Genomic DNA, 17923 nt, shown 5'->3' with positions numbered 1-17923 from the left:
TTGTAAATATAATTACTTAATTTAACCAAAGTGTTTATGTAATATTCCCTCATGAAGTAGAGCCCTAAGCTCATTGAATCATCCCCATTTTTCTTTTCTTTTTATGATTTCCCTTAACGTAAAGTCAGATCTCCAAGGCCAACTTGAAGAAAGATTCGTTGCCGGCCTGTAAACCATTCTACGAATCTAGAAATCCAGGGAAATACATAAAAGAAAGAAAGAAATATATATATATATATATATATATATATATATATATATATATATATATGAATAAGAAATTTGAATGGACAGTTTGATTGATATACCAACAACAGAAGACCTAAATATATTTATGAATGGACTCAGTTTTTGAAGTAAATCAATAATAAAGAAATTAGGGAGACTGAAAACTCCAGGATATTTTGGATTCAATGCAGAGATGATAATTTTCACCTTAAACCGAAATGAACTTCGTATTCTAACGAGACAGCTTTGCACAGTAAGGGATGAGGGAACAAACCCAGACGATTGGGAGCTGGAAGTCGCAGTCAAAGTACCAGAGGAAGGTGACCTGACAATGTGGTAACTATAGAGGCATTATACACTTGTCAGTTGTAATGAAAATATTCAATATGTTTAATCTAAGTAAGCCAGAGAAAGACCTTGATAAAAAGCTTAGGAGATGAACAAACTAGTTTTAGAATAGGCGAGAGTTTCACAGATCAAATGTTTGTAAAAAAAAAAAAAAAAAAACATACTGGATAGCAGGGTATGGCATTCCTGTCAATTATACTGAGCTAACTGAAATTGTCCTTGAGCGATGTAGATGTAAAATTAATACTGATGGGTCTTGTCAAATGAATTTGGAGTAAATAGTGGGCTTCTACTGCACAAGGCAAGGTTACTCCGCATTTTTTTTTTAACCTTCTCAATTTTATAATGAAAAAGGTGGTCTGAGACGGGAGAGAAGTTTTAGATTGGAATATCGGCAGAAAGCTGACAAACTTAAAATATGTAGATGAAGCAGTTCTGATAGGTGAAATACCACAAGATATACAAAACTTTCTTAATGGAATGCATCATATACTTGAAGAGATGGGACTCAAAGTACATGTAGGAAAACGAGATTTATTGAGGACAGTGCAATGAAATAACGCCAGATGGAGAAAGAATGAACGAGGTTGAATCTTTCAAATATTTAGGAACAATGATATCCAGTAATGGTTCTTCCGAGTTGGAATTTAGTGAAAGACTAAAAAGTACAAATGAAACAATAAACAGGCTGAATGGTTTTGGAATTCAGATAATAAAATGCATACAAAAGTAAGATTATACATGTCTTGTCAGTTTCACAATGTTATATGGGCATGAAAAATGTATGGAGTCACCAGGACACCACAAGGGAAGTTGTGGAATTTCCAGATATAGGTGAGACAATGAAGATGGGGAGATCGATATGGCTTTGACATGTCCTCCGCACAATCCTGGAAGAATAAACGTAACAGCTTCAGCTGGGCTTCTGTGGGCACCTGAAAAGTAGGACCAGGCGTACTTGGATGAGAGCTATGAGATTTGTGAAAGTTGACTCTCTGGAAAGACAACAGTTAGTGCAGCAGATAATTGCATATTTCATAAGAATCGTTCAGATAGTGAAACAAGCATGAAATTTTGCACAAGTGCTCTTTAAAGTTCCCTCTATCAGAAAAGGCGCTGGCCACGCAAAAAATTTAATATGGCGGCCAAATTCCAAGATGGCGGCCAGTATCGACAGATTTTGGCTAATTTTTCACTAGAATGGCATGTATTTGCTTCTAGCAATATGGTAAAGCTCTTCCATACTATTTCTTGTGAATATTATGTTTCTGTAGCTTCCAGTACAGTTTACCTTTAAATATGGGGGCTATATGGCTGCCAAGAAAAGGTAGAAACAATAATTATAATGAGAAATAATGCCCGTTCAACAATTATCGTTTTAAGCATGGATCTTGGTTTCTGTGGTTTTAGATCCTAATGAGGCCATCTCTTTCGAATAACTCATCAATTTTGAAGGAAAATTAATAAATGTAAAAGAGTGTATGTCTGCACACAACCAGGGCACACTGGTGACATCACTGCTGTGTAACTCAGCATGGGGTTCAGTGCCAGCTAATCCAGCTTTACTAATCCTGTAGTCTTAGACTAGTAGTTGTAGTATAGTTTAGTTTAGTGTCCCAAATGCTTTCTAACAGCCCCAGACCAGCTATAGTTAGATAGCCGCACCTGAATAGACAGGATGTGCCAGTGCGGGAGAGCCGAGCCAAGGGTATGGGGGCTGTACATGATGGTTCATGTACTTACCCGGATGGTGTACAGATCACACGGGACTTAAATGGCACTGGATGAATGATCGGGCTAGGTGTAGGGAGACCGAACCTAGTTGAATCCCATACAGGAATGTGTGCTTTGTTTAAGGTGGTAAAAGGATAACCCCTCGGCCTTAATCAAAAGTGAAATCATGGCAGAATGTGATGCCAATCCAATATTGAGCAGTAGAAAACAAACTGGGTTTGTGTTGTCTTTGTCAGAAGGACAAAAGAGGTGAGCACTTGACATCACCTCCAAGTCATCATGTCCTAGACCATGATGGGTACACAATGCTGGCAAGGAACATTCCCATGTTCAGTGAAATTAATGAAATGCCACTGATAATGGATCCAGCAAGGCTGGATGAAGGTGATGGCATAGAGGCCACTCTCAGGAAAAATGCAGCAAAATACCATGTGAACTGTCGCTTGTTGTTTAACAACACTAAACTGGACCGTGCAAGAAAGCGACAATCCAATGACCAGACCAGCAACACTGAGACTAGTCGTGTTTAACTGCGCCGAACCAGTCATGACAATGAAGTTTGCATTTTCTGTGAGAAAGTGGCACCTGCATCTGATCTCAGACAGGCTAGTACTAAGGGCCTTGACTTGAAATTGCGTGAATGTGCAGAGATACTTAGTGATGGCAAGCTCCTTGCTAAGTTGACTGGTGGGGATGTCATTGCACAGGAGTTTAAGTATCACCATGCCTGTCTTTGTGCCCTCTACAACAGAAAAAGGTCCTACCTGAGGAGCCTTGAGAAAGACCAAGGTAGCACTGAGTCAGAATCAGATGTGTATCCACTAGTTCTGTCAGAACTGATGACATACATTGTTGAAAACAACCTTTGTTCAGATGATCCAGTCACATTTCGGCTGGCAGATATTTGCCACCTCTACCAACAACGTCTGGAACAATTAGGTGTAGAGTCACCAAGTGTAAATTCCACGAGACTCAAAGACAAACTTCTGGCAGAAATTCCAGAACTTGAGGCTCATAAATCTGGCAGAGATGTATTACTTGCATTTCAAAAGGATGTGGGAAAAGCACTTGCTCAATCATCTGATCTTTCAGAGGCAGTTATCATTGCTAAAGCAGCAAATATTCTCAGAAAGTCTATACTTGATCATCAGTCACGGTTTGATGGCACATTTTCTGAGGCTTGTGTACGAAATTCTGTGCCTCCTCTCCTGCTCCAGTTTGTAGGGATGGTTGAGCATGGGGCTGACATCAAGTCACAGTTACGATTTGGAGCATCAAAGTCAGACCAGGCCATTGCACAGCTCATGCAGTTCAACTGCTACTCCCGATACAAAGAGGAGCAACAACTCATAGACACTCCAAAGACAGAGAAACACCATTCCCAGTCTACATGGGACTCTCAGTCTATGCCAAAACCAGGAAGAGAAACCTGGTTGAAATGCTACATCAGTATGGCCTCAGTATCTCTTATGACAGAGTACTGGAGGTCTCTGCACAGTTAGGAGATGCCACAGTTAGCAAATATGTGGAGGAGGGTGTGGTCTGTCCCCAGTACTGCGAAAAGGGTTGTTCACCACTGCAGTGATGGACAACATCGACCACAACCCATCTGCAACTACTGCCACTACCTCCTTCCATGGAACTAGCATCTCCATATTTCAGCACCCCACCAAGGAGAACACTGGACAGGAAAGACAGCAACTAAAGTTTGCACCTGAAAAAGTGAGGTCGGTGCCTGAATTGCCGGACACATTCACAAACATCTCACCAGCTTCCTTTCAAACAAAGAACCCTGTGCCACCAAACACTGCAATACCAAAGCCACCCACAGATATCTTGGGGCCACAGCTTGCACTGGAGTATCAGTGGCTAGACAAGGTCATAGTCACCCAGGAAATAGATGATGCAGTGAATCTGACGTGGTCAGCTCATCACGCTTCAATGAAGAGAAGCCCAGAATTTGAAGTAACCATAACTTCATTGCTTCCTCTCCTGCGTGATCAGGCTCATTCTGTTGCTACGATCAAACACGTGATGCAGAAAGTGCAGGATGTCACTGATTTTCTGAACCCTGGCCAGATACCCATAATCACAGCTGATCAGCCAATCTATGCCGTAGCAAAGCAGGTGCAGTGGCAGTGGCCTGATCAGTATGGCGAAGACAAGTATCTGGTAATGTTTGGTGGTCTGCACATTGAGATGGCAGCAATGACATCTCTTGGTACTCTTCTTCATGGCAGTGGTTGGACAGGAGCTCTGGTGGAGGCAGGAGTTGCTTCATCTGGAACTGCAGAATCCTTCCTGTCAGCTGCAAGTGTAACCAGGACACGGCAGATGCACCAGGTTACAGCCTCTAGTTTGTACAAACTCCTGAGGACAGCATACACTGACTACTGTGCTGAGAAAGCAAACAACAATGAGCAGGCATTAGAGTTTGAGGAGTGGTGTGACCTTCGAAGACAGCAGAGTCCACAGTTCCACTTCTGGCACATGGTGTTGTCTATGGAACTTGTGATATTCCTACTGATCAGGTCCTTCCGTGAGGCCAATTTTGTCCTCTACTGCCAGGCATTGCATGAGCTGATACCCTACTTCTTTTCCAACAATAATACAAACTATGCTCGTTGGCTGCCTATTCACCTCAGGGACATGCTTACCCTAGAGAGTTCACACCCAGAGTTGCACAAGGAGTTCAAGGCTGGCAACTTTGTTGTGCACAAGACCAGTCGCCAGTTCTCAGCAATGGCTCTTGACCAAGCTCATGAGCAGACCAATGCCTTTATAAAGGCTGATGGCGGAGCCATTGGGCTGACTGAAGATCCGTCAGCACTCAGAAGATGGATGGTGGCTGGCCCAGAGATCATCCGCTTGGTGTCTGCATACGAAACAGAGGTTCAAAGTAAGGAGTCTAATGAGCAGACAACACACCATGAACAAACACCTCATGCGCAGAAGACATTCTTGGAGAGAGTCAGCAAGCTGTCATTGGCTTTGCAACACTTGGGAAGTCCTTTTCAGGAAGAGAGCCAGGATCTGTATTCCATTGACAACAAAGACATTGCCCACCCCAGCTCAGCAGAACTTCTACAGACACACCTTGACAGAGGCCGCACTAAATTTCAGAAGTTTTCAGACTCTTTGGCAAACAATGCAGTCTCCTTCTATGAGCCGATAAAGAAGAACAGAACTGACTTCTTCAGGCAAGAAGCTGCTCCTGTAGAACAGTCAAAGCAGAAACTTCTGAAGGAGGATTGCCAGCTTTTCTCAAAGCTATTTATATCCTGTCAGAGCCGTGAATGTGATCTGCAGGAATTCTTCCAGCACGAGAATCAAACATTCCCAGCTTCCCTTAGTGAGGGTGGTAGGCTGTACACATGTCAGAAGTCTCAGCTGACCTCGGTCCTGGAGAGTCATGTTACACTAGAAGACAAAGAACCAAAGACTGATGTCCTCATTGTAGATGGATCAGCTTTGGTCCATGCCTTGCCACCAAAGAAAGGAAAGACCTTTGAGGGCTATGCACTTTGCGACTTCTTGCCTGTGATACAATCCTATAGCAGCAAGTACACATCATCACATCTTGTATTTGATGTATACAATACATCCAGCCTCAAAGCTGAGACCAGGCTCCAACGTGGTCAAGGAGGAAGGTGCAAGGTGACAGACAAGAACACAATTCCATCCAACTGGCGCAATTTCCTAAGACACGATGCCAACAAGACAGAGTTGTTCCAGTTCCTGGCAGACAAAGTTGCCCAGATGTCTGCCACAAATGTTGTCATTGCCACGAAAGGGTCTGCTGTCCTCAGCACTCATGAGGCTAGTCTTCAGGGACTGGAAAAGTGCTCTCATGAGGAAGCTGACACCGCATCTTTCTCCATGCCAAATATGCCACAGAACATGGAGCCAAGACCATCACGGTTAAAGCAAATGACACAGATGTTCTTGTCGTTGCAGTCAGTGCTTTCTCCACTCTCCACAATCTAGGGCTAGAGAAGCTATGGGTGGCATTTGGCCAAGGCCAGAGCCTGCGCTGGATTGCTGTGCATGACCTGTGCAATTCTCTGGGCCAGGAGAAGGTGAATGGCATGCTCTTCTTCCATGCGTTCACAGGCTGTGATACAGTGTCAGCCTTCCGGAGCAAGGGCAAGAAGACCGCCTGGCAGACATGGAACATCTTTCCAGAGGCCTCCACTGTGTTCTCCAAACTGAGTCACTACCCTCTCAGAGTGGAAGAGAGTGACCTGAAGGTCCTGGAGAGGTTTGTCATACTTATGTATGAAAGATCCAGCACTGCTGGCACTGTGGATGAGGCTAGACTTGATATGTTTGCCAGAAAACAAAGGGCATATGAGGCCATTCCACCAACCAGGGGAGCTCTCCTCCAACACACCAAGCGTGCTGCGCCCCAGGCTGGTTGTGTGTGGGGCAGGCCACCAGTGTCAGCCACAGCCAGAGAACCCTGCTGAGTGGGGATGGCAAAAGTCTGGTGAAGCATGGCAAGTCCTCTGGACAACCAACTCGCCCTTAGCCAAGAGTTGCCAACAGCTTACTAAATGTGGATGCAAAGCAGGCTGTCGGGAAAGGTGCAAGTGCTACAAGCTGGGTCTTCCCTGCACAGCTCTGTGCACTTGCAAATGTGAAGTCTAGATAAATATTGCCCTCTCTTCAGTAGATAATCTAGCTTGAGCATCCAACGTGTCATGCTATGCTTACCTTCTTATCCTCGAATTTTTCAAAGGTGTAGGTTGAGAGACCTATACATAGATTGGTTGCGTTTAGTCCATATTTCTCTTCTTTTCTTTTTATGGTTACAGTCTTAGACACAATGTTGTATGTGACCATATCATTACTATTTCAGTTGAAAATAGCATATTAGTTAAACTGTCTGATCACATGAATATACCATTAAATAAAAACAGTTGGTCTCTATGTCTGCTAGCGCTGTGGATAGAAAAAAAAACTTTTATGGCAACCATTTTGTATGCCATCTTGGTTACAATTCATTTAGTAAGGGTTTTCAATAAAATGTGTGGTATGAAACATTTTTATAACCTAAAAGTCGAGGTTTAAAAAAAAAAAACTGGCATATTCCATCCAATAGATGCTCCCAAACCAGTGAATCTCAACATAGATGGCGGCCATTTTGAAAAATAGCCGCCATCTTGGATTTTCAGGTGGCCAGCGCCCTTTTCTAAGAGAGCGTAGTCTTAGGAATGTTTGTGCCAAATTTCATGCTTGTTTCACTATCTGAACGATTTTTACAGCAATCTGCTGCACTAAGTGGCGAAATTTCACTAAGGCTCATTGGGTCGAAAGTGTTGTTGAGAGCTGTGATAATGCTATACATACATACACATATAAATATAAGTATATATATATATGCATATACATTATATATATATATATATATATATATATATATATATATATATATATATATATATATATACATACAATACATACATACATATATATATATATATAAAATATATATATATATATATATTATATATATATATTATATATATATATATATATATATATATATATATATATATATATATATATAAATATATATATATATATATATATATATATATATATATATATATTTATATGTATATATATATATATATATATATATATATATATATATATATATATATATATATATATATATGTATGTATGTTGTATGTTATATATAGTATATATACTGTAAAATCTAATGGCCATTTTTATCATCAGAATGTATATAAGTAAATATAATATACATGTATTCGTAGTAACCATGATGACCTATTAACATCATGGGTGTGGGTTCGAATCCTGCCACAGACGTCATTATTGCTAAGTCTGCTTCATTATTTTGATTTGGGCCTTTGTAGGGGCAATCATAGCCAGAAAACATGAAGAAATCGAGAATTAAGACGTCATTGTGGCTATTGCACACACACATATAATATATATATATATATATATATATATATATATATATATATATACATATATATATATATATATATATACATACACACACACATTCATACAAATAAATAGCGACCATGCCTTTTCAGCCTCTCGAGAGGTTATCAGAGTGCATTGTGGTTATTATAATCACATATGTATCTGGTAAAAAATGACCAGTATATATATATATATATATATATATATATATATATATATATATATATATATATATATATATATATATATATATATATATATATATATACTATATAATATATATATATATAATCTGAAAGGCCATGTATGTATGGAACCTTCTTTGTGCCTTCCCTTCTTCCCTTGGTTTTTATTAATATTCAGTCACAAACTTCATAGACAGAAACGTCACAGCAGAATAATGATACTATTGATCCGTACTGCTCACAGGTTTATCGCTACAGGCTTTGAATCCGAGTATGAAATAAGTGAAGAAACTCCTTCCGCGGTGGGATGAGAACCCACATAGTCTACTTAGATTGGATTCCAAGGTTAAGGTAATAAAACGTGCTGAGTTTAGATTGATGTGAATGGATAACTACCTATATCTGATCCTTATAAGTTTCCCTTCATTGCCTCATAAAGAAAGCGTAATACATGTTCAGTACTACAGTTGATTGAAAGTTTGTGAATTTTTACATGGTCCATCAAAGATTAGTATGTAAATAATATCGGGTAGCCTAGATTCCAAAATTTACATCTTGGCGCATAGTTCAAAAGAATGAAAATGTATTATTTGGCCGTTCTTACAGTGTACAAGGTATTCAGTCAAACGATGTTTTTTGCTGCTTCAGGCATGGCCCGACTACTATCTGTAAAATGATCGTACACAAATGGCTTCTTATACGTTTCCGTGAAGCAACGTCCTCGTGCAGCTTTTTTTTTTCATAGAAAGAACAGCTTAAATTATAACGCTGTCGTTGCTGGAGTTTTCTGTGATGTGCCATAACTTTTTTTTTTTTTTTTTTTGCGTACACTGCCATTTCCAAATGTCGTACAGTTATGTCCAGGATTTTGCTTCAGTATATGTTTAACTTTGTCTATAAAACTTGGTGAATGAAGGTGTGCAGTATATAGGTTTCAGCTAAGCATTCTTGTCTTCCACCTTCCACCTCTTCCTTAATAGGGTAACATTGAACAGAAAAGAAATATAAACCTACATAGAGCTTGATCTAATGTTTGAAAGTTAGACAAGTTTACAGTCTTATCATTATTATTTCAATATATACAGGCTTTCAGATGAAACACGCCCAAGGGGCCATTGATTTTCAAATTGAGTTTCCACATTTTAAATCGCATTTATGTGAAGAAAGAAGAAAACTGTGAAAAGGAATAAGACCAATGATCAACGGTAGTAGGAAACGCACCCTTGAAGTCGACTTAAAATCAGAACAATTGCCGTCAGAAAGAGTTTTCTTCTTTTGTGATTCATTTCTTTGCTTTGCTATGTCGAGACAACTCGCGGGGACGTGCGTGATAACTAGGTGGTTCGTTGGTGGTCATTAATCATGGGTTATTACCGAGTTTTATATTTGCGAGAACGTAAATGATCAATAGCTTATCCGAAAAACCTTGAGGAAACGAACATTAGCTTAAACATAAGAAAAGAATAAGGGCAGAATCATTTTCCTGAAGCCTCCTCGGCATGAAGGTATTCTTTGTACAAATTAATATATAACGCTTCGGGTAAGTAACAATGACTAATCAACACCGTGTTCAATACGCACTCCTGGTTTGCTTTTCTTAGGGAAAATAAATCAACACATCTAATTTTGGAGATGACATATCGGATCCCAGATATGAAATGACCGGAAAATGCTTTGCGGACTTGACTACTGTACTGTTCTTGATAATAAAATTAATTGGGAAAGTTGAAAGTTAGCCAGTCATAAGGAAACTCAAGGGAGGGACAGTTTAAAATGATGAAGGAATGTAAAACATTTTGACATTCAATGCATGCCTTTAACATACATTAGTTCCAAATGCCTTGTTTTGGTTACATTTTGTGGTGCTACTATAGTAGGATATCTACCATCTATTTTCTACATTTGACCCCTCAGGGGCTAGTACTAAACACGGCGAAACAGTGTCGGTGAATCACTGTTTCGCCGTGTTTAGTACTAGCCACTGGGGGATCGAATAGTTTTGTATATACAGTAGTTTGAGGAAGTAATTGCTATAGGACTTCATTGGGTGGTTTGGTAGTTAGCATCCTAATTTTTGGTATGTCGCGAATAGCTCGGTAGATATCATACTATAGTAGCACCCCTTTTGTTTTATTGACAACAGAAGGCCCCACACGCAACTTTTTCGACCTTGATCTTGAGTTCCTGAAACGATTGACGTATACATGTAAGAAAAATCGCCCATTAATCTTAAACATCGCACGATCCTAATGACAGGGAATAGTCAATGACTGCGTTATTGTCTTACTAAATATCACTACTAATAAATGCTATAAGTCTTCAGGATTCGTAATTGAGGTTTTGTTGGTAAAGGGTGGGGTTTGGGTTGAGGGTTCACTTGCGAGAGGGAAGAGCGTCCGCACTTGAATGTCAGGTAGGACTGGGAGTGTGCCTAATGTAAATATAGGCTGACTGACTGACTGATTTACAGATTTTAGGCATACATGCCAAGCACTGGGGCAAATAAGGCCATTCAGCGCTGAAACGGAAATTGACAGTGTAAAAGTTTGAAAGGTGTAACAGGAGGAAAACCTCGCAGTTGCACTATGAATCATTTGTTAGGAGAGGGTGGACAGTAAGATGGAAGAAAGAGAATATGAACGGCAGCACAGTAAAAGGAATGAAAGAAGTTGCAGCTAGGGGCCGAAGGGACGCTGCAAAGAACCTCTAGTAATGCCTACAGTGCACCGCATGAGGTGCACTGACGGCACTAACCTCCCTACGGGGTACTGTAAATATAGGATACAGTGAATTATCCTATGTTTTATGGTAAATATAGGATACGGTGAATTATCCTACGTTTTATGGTAAATATAGGATACGGTGAATTATCCTATGTTTTATGGTAAATATAGGATACGGTGAATTATCCTACGTTTTATGGTAAATATAGGATACGGTGAATTATCCTATGTTTTATGGTAAATATAGGATACGGTGAATTATCCTACGTTTTATGGTAAATATAGGCTACAGTGAATTATCCTATGTTTTATGGTAAATATAGGATACGGTGAATTATCCTACGTTTTATGGTAAATATAGGATACGGTGAATTATCCTATGTTTTATGGTAAATATAGGATACGGTGAATTATCCTACGTTTTATGGTAAATATAGGATACGGTGAATTATCCTATGTTTTATGGTCATACTTTGTTTTTCCTGACCTGTACACTTACAGAGCTGAGCAATAACTCAAAAATAAAATGACAAAAAAGGAAATAACTGATTTAGCATAAAATTAACACTAACGGTTACTGACACCGTGTTATAGGTAATGGAACATGAACAGAGCGAGAGATACAAAAAACAGATTCCGGCGGTAGCCTACAGTACAATTAATGTACGACTTCCTTTCGATACGGGAAGCTCCAGTCGGTGTTCAAATATAGGTCTGGAGCTAACCGTCCTCGATACTAAAATTAAGATGTATATCCGTTGAATATTATTTATTGGTATCATTTTCCGCTGCTAAATGAATGTTCACCTCCAGGAATGGAATATATTTCTTTGTCACGGTCATACAGAAAACGAGGTAATGTGTGATCATTTTCATAAATCTAACATTTATTGACAGCTTCACGTTTTTCAAAGTCGCGGATATATATTTCTTTATAGCACTTGTACACAGACTAATTACATATATATATATATATATATATATATATATATATATATGTATATATATATATATAATCAAATATATATATATATATATATATATATATATATATATATATATATATATATATATATATATATATATATATATATATATATATATTATGTGTGTGCAAAATAAACGTGTTTTATTTTTATATAATAATTCTGGTTAAGATGACTAGATGAGGTTATTATCAGTTACAGTAGGTTTAAATCCAGCTTTTAGAAACTCATAGGTCCCAGCACTTGGCCTTTGGCCTAAATTCCATATTCTCATCTTTTAGAAAATATTTAGAATTTTATCGCCTTCCGGAGGTAGACAAGAGTGATAACGCATTAACAGAAAATAAACTTGAGAAACTGATTGCATGCCAGATTCCCTGTACATTACTGTGTAAACTAGCCGTAATTTGCTTAATCAGTAACCCACTTGTAAAAAAAAAATACACTCAGATAATTGTTAGGATGCTAATTTTAATAGAAACCTGTAGGTTTAAAGTTGTTATTGCAAGACGTTTTGAAATAATTACACCTTTTCAGAGGAACAAAATAGAATATACTCACTGCGCTTGTAGGCGGGACTTCTACTGGGCAAGCGCAGACGGTCGTTCCAGAGGTCTCTTCCGTACACCAGTAGAAGAGCGGCAGAGTAGTGAAGTCGTTTGCCTCTGAATGATGAAGGCGATGGAGCTGTCTTCGTCTCCCCCGCACGGCGCTGTCGTCCTGTTAATTGGTAAGCAATTTTTTCCATAATATGAATCCATACACTTTGTATTTATCGAACTTGTTGATTCGGTGCTGCTTTGGCTTGTTATCTACGCGTCACCTACTCCGAGGTGCTGGTACTAAACATGGAGGAAGCTCCTTGGGACGCCTTGTTTAGTGCTAGGTAGCCCTCGGGGATCAGAGTATTATATACACCCATTTCTATATTGTATGGTCGACAAATTATATTAATAAACGATATCTTCGTGCGGCCGTGTGCTTTACATTTACCATACGACGTTCAGTACAAGCACCTCGGAGTTGGTGACGCATAGATAACAAGCCAGAGCAGCACCGTTGATTCTTATTAACGTAGCAGACGAAAGTACCTGATTTTCTCGTGCGGTTTACGTAAGAAACTTATTATAATTAAAAACAGCCGCGTAATTTTGTACACTGGAGATAGAGAGAATGCATTTTCTGCTGTTCAGTTATCCAAATGTTCCTTGACCTTTCATGCATTTGCCATAAATGGGAAAAAAGTGTTTTTTTTTTTTTGGCTTCGATCCTTAATATCCCTCATTGTATATTCATCATCATTGTTGTCTTAAAAGTGGGAACAGAAGATAGTGAAAATCGTAAGAGTTTGTTAGAATTATTACAAGGGGTTTTCATTATACTGTCATGGCGTCAGTATTAACCCAAGGTGGATACATACCGGGTTAATATGTATTCCGTCAGCGTTAGCGAAGGGATTCTGTTGAACAGTAGGCTATACTGTTGCATTAAAAATATCTGAAAATAACACTTTTCAGGAGCGGAAAGTAAAACGTGCTACTTAACTACGTAATAAGAATGTTATCGATAATGGATGTTAAATCACCAAAGAACTGTTGGAATTGATTCCATAAGTAAAAAATTTTTTTTTCATACTAGATCAACTGTATTTTAATCACTTTGCAAGAAATAGTTTGCTTTGCTAGAAAAATAAGTTACTGAACATCTGTTACAGCATTTAATATGCTCACCAGAAATGAACCAAGTTGTCGTAGCGAGTGAGATAATTAAAGATCTGTTCCTGAAAAAGCGTCGGCATGAGAACTCCAAGGGCAATCTATATGTGTGTTATGCTAGAAGTTGACCTAAAAAAAAAATAAAGGTTATTGTAGTTACATGAAGAAAAAAATCCATTTACGGTGAATCATAGTGTTTAGGTAGTTATTTTGATTGGGCATAAATCAAGTCGTTAGTCTGCATAGGTTATAAGTCGCAAAGAGGCCACTTTAGTATTTTATGATGATGGACCGCTTGATACCATGATTCCAGAAGTGTATTAATTTTTCAGAGAATTTGAACGTTAATTGCCTACAGATTCTTTGCAAGGGTAAAGAGCCAAAACATCCCTTGATGTTAGATATAAAAAGGAGGAATCTGATTTTATCTTTTTAAATAAAGTATCTTCCATTTTTCGTATCTTTATAAGACGTGATTTGCTTCTGTTTTGAAAAAGACAGAGGGTAATATGTTAGCTCTCAAGAAATAGCACAGACGAAACCTCTTGAGTCATTTTTATTAGTTCTGTAATAATTGTGATTATTCTTTTTCGGCATGAACGGACGTTAACATGACGCCGGCCGAAAGCACCATCGACTTACAAAGCAAGCTTACGAAGGATAGAATGTTCATATGCAATAAGTAAATAAATAGAAAGATAAGTATTGACCAAACGCTTGTCAGGAAATGTCATCACCCCGAATGTGTCCACGTCGCCACTCCATCGGCAAATGCAATCCATGAAATATGGGTCTCATGTGGCAATAGCTATCTTTTCTTAACGGAACTTGGATTATTTTCGCTATACCCTTTATGATATGTTATCCAGAGCGTGATGTGATCGTAAACTGAAAATCAGGGATGCATAACGCACGGTAAGATCTGTTTTGAAAGTCTCTTGTTATAGTAGAAACTTGAAGTATGAAGCTGAATTTTAGGTACGTTCGAAAAATAAAATCGGGTTGAGCATGAAATAAAATGAAGGTGTGAAGACCTTGGAGCCAGTTGGCACACCAAAAGATTGAAATACTATTTACGTTCTTTAACTTCTCTTAAAAGGTTCTGAAGTTCAAGTTTCAATTGTAAAATCCAAATTCATCTTATTTCCTTCCTGATTGCTTTCATTAGAAATGCGCGTCGGAAAATTAGAGATAAGCATTAGTTGTTAATGAGAAAGGTGAACCATGTATGATTGAAAAAAAAAAATCCAGCTGGCAAAGGATGTAAATGCTTTAATGGGACTGGTTACAAAGAACACGTGAAAGTGACACTGTTTACTAAACATTTTCTGTATAAATTATGATCTGCTTGTTTGCCAGAGGGAAAATTCATTTAGTTTTATTGCATGCTTCATGCAACGACATGTAGCTATACTGATGCTTTCTCTGTAAGGTTCTTGAGTATCACGACTTAAGCACGGATCATAATTATTTAAGTAGCTTTAGCAGTTAATTCCCAAACTACTTCATACTTAATTATGTGTTATTTGTTTTTGTTTCTAGTGTTGTTAGAAAACTTTCATGGTCTTTGTTTTTGCTTTTCATGTACGGAGTATAACGAGAGATAAACTGAAATTTTGATCAACGCTTATACAATTTCAGCAAATTTGGCATTAACACTCCTTAACGAAGAAGATTCGTTTAATGACTAATGTTGTTGAAGTCAATCAGTAGATATGGTCATTTATGTGTATAAAATGTATACTAACAAATACTTTCAGAAAAGATTTCTTTGTTGGAGTTTAGTAAACTCATGGAAGATACATTGATGATGTTCTTGGTGCTCCTGAGTACGTACACACACACACACATACATACACGCATATATACTATATATATAGATATATATATATATATATATATAATATATATATATATATATATATATATATATATATATATATATATATATATATATATATATATATATATATATATATATATATATATATATCACACAAATCTGGCAGATTCGATGCACATACATAAAATGTAGTCAAGGGCAGGAATACTCTGGAGATTCACACTTCCTTTATTGCTTCCTACGTTTCGTGATTCATAATCACATCATCAGGGAATTCTATGGAAAATTAAATAAATTAATAAAAGTACTGAACGGCTAAAACTGAATTACGTTAAAACATTAGTCATTAAAAATCTATAAAGGCTGTTCAAAATTACACATACAAGAGCACACTTAAATACATACACACAGAGCTTAAAATCACGTTACACACGGACACATATGGTTACACAAGAGCACATTAAAAATAGCAAAATCACAAAACCCTCCAAATAAATAAAAAAAAGAATAAAAAATTGTCTAATTTTAAGAAAAATGTTTTCAAATAATGGAGAAACAAACAATGACAGTAATATACTTATAAAAAAAAGCAGAAGACGCTCACCTTACAATGCAAACGACAGAACCACACTAACAGTAAAAGAAAAATATATACAGAAAAACAAAACAAAAGATCAGAGGTACAAATAGTAATGACCTATGGGAAAAACAATGGAACTGAGGTAGTTTGCGTGTTTAATGAGGGAACCCGCAGTTTAATATTTAAAGACCCAAGTATCTGCAGTTTCTGTTGGTTCTGTGGTTTACTGTAATTTTAATCGCCCCTTTTTTAAATCGCTCTTAGAACTAGCAGTACTGGACACGGCCTCTGTATTTAATGGAAAACTGTTTAAACAAATAGAAGGCATGGCCATGGGAAGTCCACTAGGACCAACCTTTGCGAACATTTTTATGTGCTCCCTGGAGGAGCACATCCTTGAAGAATGCTCCTTGGCCTATCGCCCTCTTTTTTACTCTCGATACGTAGATGATACGTTTGCTCTTTTTAAACATGAAACCGATTCTGACCGATTTCTTGATTTTGCCAATGTCTGTCTTAGTAGCATCACTTTTACCTTGGAGAAGGAACAGGATTCTAAACTGGCCTTTTTAGATATTTTGATTTTCAAAGAAAATTACCGTTTCAATACTACTGTTTTTAGAAAAAGAACGTTTACTGGTCTTGGGTCAAACTTTTATAGCTCCTGTTTTTTTAATTTCAAACTTAACTCTGTCCACACTCTCATACACCGTGCTTTAACTCTCACTTCTAATTGGGCCCTTTTTCATGAAGAAATCCTTTTCCTGCAACAATACTTTAATAATAATTGCTTTTCACACAAAACATTCTATAGAATTCTTTCCAGACTACTGAACAAATAATTCAGCCCTACAGTAAACTTTAATGTCCCTAAACTCCCTATATACGCAGTTTTCCCCTTTTTTACATGATGATAACTTTAGAAGGGATTTCATTAGGATCGTTCAGAAGTACTTTGGGGCCATTGACATCAAACTCATCCCGAAAAACCCAAAGACAATCGGCTCACTCTTCGGGTTTAAAGATCGGCTCTGCCCTTTGATGTCGTCTGGTGTTGTTTATGAATATACTTGTCCTAGATGTAGTATGGGAACGTGTTGGATCCACCAGGCGGCTTCTCAGGGTCAGAGCCGACTCTCATAAAGGGGGTGAGCTATAGAACTGGATGCAGACTCTGCAGTCCAGAGCTATCCTGCACAAGAAATCATGCCACCAAGTGCAAAACACAGATAAATTATGATGATTTTAAAGTTATTGGCCAAGCACAGAACCAACAGAAACTGCAGATACTTGTCTTTAGATATTAAACTGCGGGTTCCCTCATTAAACACGCAAACTGCCTCAATTCCATTGTTTTTGTCATAGGTCATTACTGTTTGTACCTCTGATCTTTTTGTTTTGTTTTTCTGTATATATTTTTCTTTTAGTGTTAGTGTGGTTCTGTCGTTTGCATTGTAAGGTGAGCGTCTTCTGCTTTTTTCTTATAAGTATATTACTGTCTTTGTTTGTTTCTCCATTATTTGAAAAAATTTTTCTTAAAATTAGACAATTTTTTATTTTTTTAATTTATTTGGAGGGTTTTGTGATTTTGCTATTTTTAATGTGCTCTTGTG

The 17923-nt window shown here is 37.8% G+C and overlaps 1 protein-coding gene across 1 annotated transcript in view; it reads left to right on the top strand.

Moving 5' to 3' along the window:
* Positions 1–12709: 12709 nt before the first annotated feature.
* The window catches only part of LOC136839621 (uncharacterized), a 124942-nt gene continuing 119728 nt past the window's right edge, over positions 12710–17923 (top strand). The window contains exon 1 of the mRNA XM_067105921.1: positions 12710–12902. Within this exon, the coding sequence (XP_066962022.1) occupies positions 12842–12902 (61 nt within the window). The 5' untranslated portion in view covers positions 12710–12841. The remainder of the gene's footprint in view (positions 12903–17923) is intronic.

This window comes from Macrobrachium rosenbergii, chromosome 1 (genome assembly GCF_040412425.1).
Source record: "Macrobrachium rosenbergii isolate ZJJX-2024 chromosome 1, ASM4041242v1, whole genome shotgun sequence".
Classification (NCBI taxonomy): Eukaryota; Metazoa; Arthropoda; class Malacostraca; order Decapoda; family Palaemonidae; genus Macrobrachium; species Macrobrachium rosenbergii.
The sequence above is the reverse complement of the archived record's forward strand: the minus strand, read 5'-3'. Positions and strand labels throughout refer to the sequence as shown.